Here is an 11,375-nt window from a genome sequence, read left to right as displayed (position 1 = left end):
AAAAGAAAAAGGGACAAACATCGACAGAAGGCAGAGAGCTCAGGAGCTACAATCTATGTCGGCCACGGACGCACCCTTCCCATTTCGCCACCCTGCATTTAGGAACCGTATAGGGCTGTCGACTGACCATAACGGTACATGCTGATGTTTGTTCGTTGGCCAATGTTAATTTTTCTTGCTTCCTCCTTTACACTGAAAAACATAAAGATGAAGGTTACAGAAAACAGCAAACATTATGTCTCGTAAGTAGCTGTAAAAATTCAATTTCACGAGATACATTTTTTGTACAGTCACCGGCCATATGAGCTCTACCGTCCGAAACATTAACTGGAGCAGCAAAAATCCAGCATGCAGCGCATCGAGCGTGGCAAGTTTGAAGGCTGTGGTTTTCAACGGCGGAGGGGGTGATTGCACAGAAACAAGTGCTCGTGATAATGTATTTCTAAAGCTATGCGACATTCTTGTGTTTCCACCTCGCAGCACCCCTCAAATTCGCGACAGAAAGAGCTGTTCTGACAAAATATATATTGAGCTGTAATACAGTTGAAGTTTCCGCTAGTTGGTAAAGCATGTTAACGGGTAAAACAGCACGAACTATATTCTGATTCCATGGCGCGCCTCCGAGCGGCCACTCCTCAGGTAGCGAACGACTGGATGTCATAGAAAAACTGTACTTTTATATCCATAACAACCACCGTAAAAGACGGTGCTTCGTAGTAGCGCGTTACATGGTGATCCCAGATCGAACGAGTCCAAAACAAAAAAAGGAAGAAAACACACACGGCACAGACTGATGCAACGCGATGCGGCTAACCCTAGCAAGTCCAAACTCAACTAGATTGCAGTAACACCACACTCCCCGTCTGGTATCACGAGATACCACTATGACACCATAACGCAAAGTTCACAAACTGGACACGCACTGAAGTTTTGGATCAGTCTTCTTTTGAGATGAGGAGGACAGTCTCAGTGACTGGCCGTCGGAAAGTTTTTAGTTCTCCTCTGGTCGCCGTCTTGATCTCGACTTTCCGTACTTTTCCGTCCGCACTCGGGAAAGTGTTCACAATCACACCCATAGGCCACTCGTTGCACAATGTCACCTTCCTTGAGGTCTCGACGGCTATCCTGCCACTTGCGACGGCTCTGAAGCGTTGTCAGGAACTCACGTCGCCAACGGTGCCAAAAGGAGTCTGCCAACCACTGCACTTGACGCCACTGACTTCTGTAGAGATCCTTGACGTTGAACTCGCCGGGTGGTAACGTGTCTCCACCAACCTTCTGGGTAAGGAGTGTAGACGGAGACAAGATGTCCCAGCATTCCGGATCCATCGAAACAGGAACAAGAGGTCTAGCATTTATGATTGCTGAAACTTCTGTCAAAAATGTCACCAGAACTTCATGGCCGAGACGGCTCGGTCCGTGTTCTAACAACATGGAATCCAAAATACGACGTGCGATTCCGATCATCCGCTCCCAAGCTCCTCCAAAGTGGGAAGAATGAGGAGGGTTGAACACCCAACTGCAATTTTGGCTTGAAAGGAATGCTTGTACTTTGTCGTTGTCGAGACCACTAATTCTCAGGTTGAGCTCTGAACATGCTCCGACGAAATTGGTTCCACAGTCGGATCGCAGCTGTTTCGCAGGTCCTCTGAGTGCGAAAAATCTCCTGAGAGCGTTAATAAAACTTGAAGCATCCATGGACTCTATGACTTCAATGTGGACCGCCCGAATGCTCATGCACGTAAACAGCACAGCCCAGCGTTTGCTGCTGGCTTCTCCACCTCTAGTTCGACGTGCAGTCACGTTCCATGGTCCAAAAACGTCAACCCCCACATATGTGAATGCAGGTTCTGTACTGAGTCGATCAACTGGCAAGTCTGTCATCTTCTGGTCCAGCTGTCTTCCTCGCAGTCTGCAGCACATGACGCACCCGTGTATGTACGACGCTATGCAGCGTTTTGCTCCGATGATCCAGAAACCTGCGGATCTGATTGCTCCCTCAGTAATGTGTCGACCTTGGTGCTTGATCTGCTCATGGTAGTACCTTACAAGCAGCAAGGCGACGTGGTGTTTACCAGGTATGATTAGAGGTCTCCGCTCCTCTTGACACAGCTGTGCGTTGTTGAGGCGACCACCGACTCTCAGCAAGCCCTTGTCATCAATACGAGGATCCAGTTTCCAAAGTGGACTTGATTTCTGGACTCCTTTCCCCTGTGACAAACACTCGAGCTCATTTGCATATGCTTCTAGTTGGACGGAGCGAATGACGAGATTCTTTGCAAGAGACAAATGCTCGACAGATAGCTGTCCTGCTTGAAGGCAGCCACGTGGCAGATCAGCTTCGTCGGCACGAGAAGGGCACCGAAAGTTGCCAGCAGCACGTATGAGGTATGCCACTGCACGCATCAGTCTAGGCCAGCTTGAAAAACGACTGAAACGATTAGTCCCGAGTCCATTTGTGGTCACACTGGTGGCTGAGACGCTTGCTTCGGGCCGGATTTTGGCATCAGTGTTTGGGTCTATCAGCTCAAACTCGTTCTGTAAGACGCATGAAGACTCTTCTTGACGATTTAAGAACTCTGGACCAGTCAGCCAAGCCGTCTCCTGTAGCCGGGCTGCGGGCACGAATCTTGTAGCAAGATCTGCAGGATTTGCATCGGTCCGAACGTAATGCCATTGTTCTGGTTGTGTAGATTTCCTGATGCGTTCGACCCTGTTGCCGACATACACGTAAAATCTTCTTGTTTGGTTCTGTATGAAGCCCAAAACCACCTTGCTGTCGGTGTAGAAATGCACCACATCTAGATGTGTGTCTATTTCTTTCTGAATGAGCTCTGCCAGCTCCACAGCCAGCACCGCACCGCACAGTTCGAGCCTTGGAATGGTGTGTTGTGGACGTGGTGCTAGACTAGCCTTGCCCATTATAAAGCCGACATGACACGCACCATCCGAGTCTGTGGCTCTCAGATACGCCACAGCTGCTACAGCCTTGGTCGAGGCGCTTGAGAAGATGTGCACTTCCTTCTGCTGAGCCGTGCTAAGTGAAACGGCCGCATAAGTGCGAGGCACTTCTAGCTGCTCGAAAGCCTGAAGGGAATCCTTCCAGTTCTCCCACTCTTTCCTCTTGTTTTCAGGAAGTGGGGAATCCCACTCGCAGGTTTCTGTGACGAGTTCTCGTAGGAGAGACTTCCCTTGTATGGTAACTGGAGCCACGAATCCAAATGGGTCGTACACGCTGTTCACCATTGACAAGACACCACGCCGGGTGAATGGTGTGTCCTGAACTGGAACCCTGAAGGTGAAGACGTCCTTCTTTACGTCCCAGCAAATTCCAAGACTGCGTTGGATTGGTGGAATGTCGTGACTCAGGTCGAGTTCCCTTAGATCTTTTGTGTGGTCCTCCTTGGGGAAAGCTTCCATCACTCTGCTGCTGTTTGATACTATCTTGTGAAGCCTTAGGTTACAAACTGCCAACATTTGTTGCGTGCGTTTCACCAGGTCGATGACACCATCTGCCGTAGGGAGAGACTTCAACCCGTCGTCTACGTAGAAGTTCTTTTCGACGAACTCCCTGGCATCTTTGCCGAATTCTTCCTCTCCTTCCTGTGCTGTCTTCCGGAGTCCATATGTAGCCACTGCTGGTGATGGACTGTTACCAAAGACATGCACTCTCATCCGATATTCCACCACTTTGTCGTGGATGTCATTGTTGCGAAACCACAAGAACCTCAGGTAGTTTCGATGGTCTTCTCGTACCAGGAAGCAGTAGAACATCTGCTGAATGTCCACTGTGACAGCGAAGCAGTCTTTCCTAAAACGAATCAGGACGCCCAGCAGGTTGTTGGTCAAGTCTGGTCCTGTGAGAAGAACATTGTTCAGAGAAGTTCCCTTGAACTGAGCACTTGAGTCGAACACGACCCTGGTTTCGCCTGGTTTGCGTGGGTGATACACACCAAAGATTGGAAGATACCAGCCTTCCTCTTCTTCTCTTAGCGGTGGGGCTTCTTCTGCGTGGCCATTCCTGAACATCTTGTTCATGAATGTCGCAAAATGCTCCTTCATCTCTGGCCGCTTCTGCAGTGTGCGTCGCAGTGATGCAAGACGAGACTGTGCAAGCTCCTTATTATTAGGAAGCCGAGGTCTTGGCACGCGGAAAGGAAGAGGCGCTACCCAACTGCATGACTCATCTTTGAAGACTTCATTGTCCATGATGTTTAGGAATTTTCTGTCCTCCACCGATGGAGCTGGTTGGTCATCGTCCTTTGTCGTCTGGAACAACGTGTCTGTCGTTTCTTCGACGGAGTAGTCTTTGATGGGTACACCTTGGGTAGGTGGTACATGCTGGGTTGGATTGACGGGACCAGTGAATTTCTCCTTGACGAGAAAATGGTTGCGGCATGGTTCAAAAAGGGAGGGTCGTCCATTTTCGAGCACATTTGTCTTGAAATTGGTGACACAGTCCGGCTTGCGTGTGCGACCTAGGCAGACGTCTCCTATGATCACCCATCCTAGGTCTAGTCGTTGAGCGAAGGGCGCATCAGGAGGCCCATTGCACTGCTGACGCACCTTGTGGACTCTCAGGATGTCTCTTCCCAGTAGAAGCAGAATCTGAGCTTCCGTATCCAATGGCGGTATGAGGCTCTCTATAGCCTTTAGATGTGGGTGATGACGTGCAGCGTCTGGTGTCGGAATCTCGTTCCTGTTGTGGATCATCTGATTGCATTCAATTAGGGTTGGGAGAGATAGTTTCACGCTGCCATCAATATTTGCAACCAAAAACCCAGAGGCTCTCCTTCCTGTCGTTTCTGCTGTTCCAGCACATGTCTTGAGGGTATATGGCGAACTCTCTCCCTGGATATCAAAGAGGTTGAAGAATTCTGTCCTTGCCAGTGACCTATTGCTTTGGTCGTCCAAGATGGCATACATTCTCACAGCCTTTTGAGGTGTGCTTGAGTGACACACACTCACCAAACAAATCTTGGAACAGGACCTTCCACCGTAACCTTCCCCACACACCTCGGTGCACTTGGAAGTTACGTCAGGTGATAGTCCGTGATGAATGGTGTCGTCTTCGGGATCCTGTCCGAGGCTCGAAGACAAAGGTTTGGAACTGTCCGGGTGAAGCGCTCTGGTATGTTCAGTGCTGTCACAGTCGTCACACTTGATCACAACTTTACAGTCCCTTGCGAGGTGGTTTGTAGAGGAGCAACACCTGAAGCAGATCCCAAATTGTTTCATCAGAGACTTGCGTTCTTGCAGTGGTTTCTCTCTGAACACACGGCACTTTCGTAGAGGGTGAGGTTTCTTGTGAAGCGGGCACTGTCTGTTAGGGTCCTCCATCGTCTCGGCTGTGGCTGGCGAATAATGGTCGACGGCTTCTGGAGTAACGTCGGTCGCATGGACTGAAACGGGCGTGTTTCTGAAGCCTTCTCTTGCCGTGACCTTCTCATTCTTTGGGAACCTCGGAAAGGTGCTTCCCGTTGTGCCGAAAGCAAAGCTCGGGTCGTTCCGCATCCTGGCCTGGTCTCGGACAAACTTCGAGAAGAACGAGAAAGGGGGAAAAGAGACGTGATGAACTTCTTTGTACCTTGAGCCTTTCGAGATCCACATCTCTTGGAGACGGTGTGGCAACTTCTCCGCGATGGGGTTCACCCCTCTTGCCGTATCCAAATAGCCGAGTCCTGTCAAGTGGGGATCAGCTTTTGCGGCTTCCAGTTCCAGAAGCAGATCTCCCAGTTCCCGTAGTTTGTGAGTGTCTTTGTCGGAGAATTTAGGAAAGCTTCCGATCCTCTTGAAGAGCGCATCTTCTATTACTTCGGGTCGCCCGTAGCAGTCTTCCAGTCTTTCCCAGACTATCTCTAACCCCGCCGCGGGGTTGTCGACATGTACTGAACGCAGCCTCTTTGCATAGACCGAAGACTCACGGCCCAGCCAGTTCACGAGAAGATCTAACTCTTCATTTGCCGTAACTTCCAGAGTTTGCACCATACTTTTGAATGTGGCTTTCCATACTCTGTAATTCTCGGGGTGGTCATCAAACTTGACGAGTCCAGTGCTGACCAAATCTCGACGGACCAGGTATTTCAGCACACCACTCAATTCTGGAGCAACCTGCTCAGCAGGCAGTTCGTTTGAGCCATCCTGGACGGCAGCCTGGTTGTGCACATAGTCTACAGTGCGCTGAGCACGGACTTCTGATACATCTGAGATGGTTCGGTCAGAGCGATGCTCCCCGCCGTGCTGTTCTGCAGCCGCTTGCAGGATTTCTGCTTGAACTTCCATAGCAGCCGCTTCCCTTTCCAGCTGCAGGATCTGTAACTCAGCGTCGAGTTCTGCTTTTCTGCGCTCGTTAGCCGCAGCCGCACTCTTCTCCTTTTCTTCTAGCCTTGCTCTTTCGAGTTTCATGGCCACTTCCTTTCTGGTGAAAGAAGCACGAGTGCGCGCCGCTGCAGCCTCGGCGCGTGCCCTCGTTGCAGCCGTGCTTGTCGTGGTCGCAATCGAGTGTTCCGAACGCGTCGATCCTCCAGAACGTCTCGAGCCGTGAAGTCGTGGCCCGGCAGACTTCGACGAGTGCTCCGAGTTAGCGTGTTCCGAGTCCCGAGACTTCGTGGCGCGGTCGGGCGTCTTTCCGGTGTCCATCAAGGCTTTCTGAACCGCGCGACCTCTGTCGCGATCCGTTGTCTTCTGAAGGGCTAGCTCTAGCTGGCTTTGTTCCGCGTTGATCCCCGACAAGTAGGCCACGTAGCGTTTGGACAGCGCTTGGTAACGACCGTACTCTTTTCGGATACGGCCCGTCGCCGCTTGCTGCGTTTCGGCGTTTGTAGCCTGTTCAACTTCCCGAAGATCGTTTGCGATGCGCTCCCAGAGGCAGTCGAGCTTTTGACGTTGCTCGTCCCGGTTCGCTTCGTAGTTAAGCAAGGCCTTCTGCGACAACGTTTTTTTTCTTCGCGGTCTCGAGTCTTGTGGCGGTTGATCCTTTATGGCGTTCTCACTCACGTGACCAGCCGCCGAGTCCCCGTCCGAAGGGTCCATCTCGTCCAAGCTTGCGTGGCGGCGTCCCGCGTTCGAGTTCGAGCTGAACCGAGGTGGTGAGGCCTAACGTTCCGACGCGCTCACTTGGCGTTCACCGTCTTTTACTATTCTGATTCCATGGCGCGCCTCCGAGCGGCCACTCCTCAGGTAGCGAACGACTGGATGTCATAGAAAAACTGTACTTTTATATCCATAACAACCACCGTAAAAGACGGTGCTTCGTAGTAGCGCGTTACACGGTGATCCCAGAACGAACGAGTCCAAAACAAAAAAGGAAGAAAAACACACACGGCACAGACTGATGCCAACGCGATGCGGCTAACCCTAGCAAGTCCAAACTCAACTAGATTGCAGTAACACCACAAACTAGGGTACAGGACAAAGAAGATGCACACAGACGGAGCGCTGAATGTGAACTGTTTATTTTTAAAGAAACGTTCAACGGCGTGGTCATACCAAACACAATTACACCACGACACAAGATGTAAGGCATGAAGGCCAAGTTTTGTAAAGGAATTGAGAAGTATATTTACATTAAAGGTACACGTTAAGTAGTTGGGCCAAGGGCGAGTTGTTGGTGGCTGGCTGGACTGGCTGAAGGCTCGATAAAAGCTCGCGTCCGGCACCAGACAGGAACGCACGAGCGGTCCGGGCCGCGCATGAGGGCGGCTTCTTTGTCTTCCGTCACCAGGCACGCTCACTTGGGTCGCGTCAAAGGTAATAGAAAGAAGAAAAAGGAACGGAGGATACCACGCGCTCACAAAGACCGTCACATGATCGTCACAAGTGAAAGCCCCTCAAAAATGCCAACTTACAATCATGAAGATCTATCGAAGGCGCACTGATACATTGGTCTTTGAACTTGGAAATGTAAAAGGCCTCAGTTATCTCCCTAGCTCGTTGGTGACTGTCTTCCCAGAACCAGGGTATCTTCCGAAACCGAAAATTAGCCACATCTGTCGCAGTGAACCGCCAGATTCCCTGACGAAGATGCCCTAATCGAACACGCGTGTTGTAATCTATCATTAATGCAGCGACCGGTGTGGCCGATGTAAACTTCTTTACAAGTAAGGGAAATACTGTAGACCACCCCCTCTCCCCCCCCCCCCTCGCAAGGGACAAACTTGTCTTTGTACTGCTTATCACATGCGGCCCTGACAGCCGATACCCTCTCCATCCTCGCGCATAAACATCCCAGCTTGGCAGGTGCTGGGAAAACGACAGGAACATCGTGGCGTTGCGCTACTTTCTTTAACCTATGCGCCACCTTATGGATATAGGGCACCACCACTCGTTTCTGCGTAGACTTCCCACCCATAACTACCTCTGGATTTCTCATCCTTGACGAGAAGAGGCACTCGGCCACACCTACCAGGAAATTGCCAGGATAGCCGCCCTCCAAAGGTTTGATGGCGTGGCTACGAAAACTCGTCGTCATTTGGTGAGGACATGACATGACGAGTGACCCCCAAAGACTACTGGATATGATTCCGCTTCTAACTATGCTTGAGTGACTCGAGTCGAACGGAAGCACACCTTTTTTCGACCTAGGACAGTAGCACCAACACACGTGGGAGTCCGAGAAAGTTAGCTTAATGTCCGAAAACTGTAGAACGCACCCTACAGGGTCTTCTTTAAGTGGCGTATTACTGTCCAGGTGTGATAGAGACAGAGCCGGAAAATTAGGGAGTGACATAATCCGTGTATTTAGGTACGTAGATAACTTTTTGGTGTTCTGAAATGGTTCTGGCCGGTTGTTGTTTACGGGCTTTATGGCGCAAGGCTACTATGGCCATATTGCGCCAAGCTTGTTTAGCTGGGACATACTTAGGACTTTTTTATACAAATTATCTAAAAAAGGTTCATATCACAAGGTTAAAAGCCATAGAATTAAAATCACAACTCCAGTAGGAAGCCGGTTTTTCTTAAGTAATTTATGACATGATCAAACGGTACTATAGGAGTCTCCCCAATTAGCAGCGCTGGGTGAAAACGAATCTGGTGTGAAAAAAAAAACTCAGGGAAATGCGTACGTCGTTCTGTCTCAAGTCCTGGGAACAGCCACAAAATCTGTAAAATTGTTAAACGCTCCCGACAGTCATCACACAGGGGTGGGGCTTCCTCCCTCAGCAGATGTTTGAGGGTGAGGTAGGAATGTTCAATTCTAAGACGAAACAAAAGAACCTCAAGGCGGCGGGTTTTGTGGGATGCACTCTCCCACATACCAAGAACTGGTTTAATCCTGTGAAATTGTTTTCGCATTGCAGACTCCACTCCGATTGCCAGAGCTGGAAAACTAATGATTTTACTAAGGGCTTAATATCTTGAAATGGAATCTGTGAGGTAGTTGGCTGTAGGTGATTAGAGCTAGTGGCCAATTCGTCTGCTCTTTCTCTACCCAGGATCCCCACATGGCAAGGCACCCAGCAGAATTTTATGTCTCGGCCAAGCCGCAGACCACATTGTACCTTAGATCGGACAAGTAGTGCCAGTCTATTTTTACTTCCGTTCATTTAGCAAAGTGTGTCGAGCACACTTTGAGAATCCACGAATAAAATAGATTTCATTGTCTTGCTGGTGAGAATATACTCCAAGGCCATCAACACTGCATAGAGCTCTGCCGTATAAATACTTGCACATTCTTTGAGACGCAGAACCTTGCTGAATCTTTCAGAATAAACTGCTGATCCTACGAAACGCAATGATTTGGCACCATCGGTATAAAATTGGGAGTAGTTACCATACTTCTTCTGCAGCTCAAGGAATTCTTGCTGAATCACCACTGGGGGGACGTCAGGTTTATTAAATTTAGTAAAATACCAATCACAAAAGACGGGCAACGTACTCCACGGAGCTTCATTTTCACCCTTCTGCAAAAGGTCGGTCTCGCCAAGGGTGAGGTCGAGAGATGTACAAATGCCCTTAAGGCGAAGGCTTAAAAGCGGTACAATCCTGGGCTTATGTACGAAAAGACGAGCAAATCGAGAATGTTGCAAAGCTCCATAAGTTGGGAGATTTGGATAGGATAGAATTCTGGAAGCATAAGTCACAGCAAGATAACGTCGTTTGTGCCCAAGTGACATCTGATTAGATTCAGGGTACGAGCTAGGAATCGGCGATGTGCGGAAGGCACCTGTAGCAAGCCTTAAACGAGATAAATAATAATAATAATAATAGTAATAATAGCTTTATTTTTTATGTATACGCATGGTGGGGGCTGAGGAAAAAAGCTGTCCAAGCAGCTTGACTGGTCCTCAGCCCCCCTCACGTACATACAGTGGCGAGAAAGGCATTTAAAGGAACACAAGAAATTATGTAATAATACAAGGTACTTTCATCATAACAATAAACAGCTGACAACTATCAGCAATACATCAAACAAGAGTAACACTTACCTATAAAAGAAATCGGGAAGTTGTACACAAGAAAAGCAAAAATATCCAAAATATTCTAAGACGCTTCTACACAATATATATATATATATATATATATATATATATATATATATATATATATATATATACATATACATACATATGCATACATCGACACACATACATACAAACACACACATATATGCTATGCACACGTACATACACGTACAGATACATACATACACATAGACGCACATATATATACACACGTACACACAGACATAGATATGTGTGTTTTTATGCTTCGTACATTGCGCGAAGTTGACTATATCTGCAAATGTACAGATCAAAATAAGCGTGGTGATAGTTGTTTAAAAGGGATGGTAAAAGATAACGGAGACATTATTTTCCGGAGTTTAGTCAAGTTGTAGGGACTACCCAGCCCTCTTTGTGTCTTGTACAGTAACTAGAGGTTTTTATTTGCAGTTGGGAAAGATTGCGTATATTCCTTATATTTATCTGTGTTTCGAATTCATAGCGAGCACTCAAAAGAAATCTGTATAGGTTGTGTGCCCCGATAACGCGAGAACGACGAAAGAAAATGGAACTTGGTGTTCTATAAGGGGCCTTATAGATGTCCGAACATATTTATTTTGTAATAAATGAATACACTGTAGGTTTGAAGATGTAGTTGTCCCCCACACTAGTTGACAATAGTTTAAGTGTGAATAAAACAGTGAATTATAAAGAAGCAATTTAACTTGTACGGAAGGAGGTATTGAATGCGTCCAACTATGCCAGTAATTTGCGCTATTTTTGTTAGCAAGTAGTTTACATGAGCGTCCCATAGCATGTCGGTGGAAAATATGATACCGAGACACCAGAAATTATCTACCTCTTCTATACGACGTGAATTAAGGAAGATTTCTGGATGTGTAGGAACGGGCTTGTTTTTGGGTCTGAATATAA

At 48.3% G+C, this 11,375-nt stretch overlaps 1 protein-coding gene across 1 annotated transcript; it reads right to left on the bottom strand.

Moving 5' to 3' along the window:
- Positions 1-966: 966 nt before the first annotated feature.
- Positions 967-7,032, bottom strand: LOC120843265. The gene has a single exon (XM_040214570.1). It carries the CDS (start codon positions 7,030-7,032, stop codon positions 967-969), a length of 6,066 nt encoding a protein of 2,021 aa, XP_040070504.1.
- Between the last annotated feature and the right edge of the window lie 4,343 nt (positions 7,033-11,375).

This window comes from Ixodes scapularis, unplaced genomic scaffold (genome assembly GCF_016920785.2).
Source record: "Ixodes scapularis isolate PalLabHiFi unplaced genomic scaffold, ASM1692078v2 PGA_scaffold12__126_contigs__length_90152505, whole genome shotgun sequence".
In the NCBI taxonomy this organism is placed as follows: domain Eukaryota; kingdom Metazoa; phylum Arthropoda; class Arachnida; order Ixodida; family Ixodidae; genus Ixodes; species Ixodes scapularis.
The sequence above is the reverse complement of the archived record's forward strand: the minus strand, read 5'-3'. Positions and strand labels throughout refer to the sequence as shown.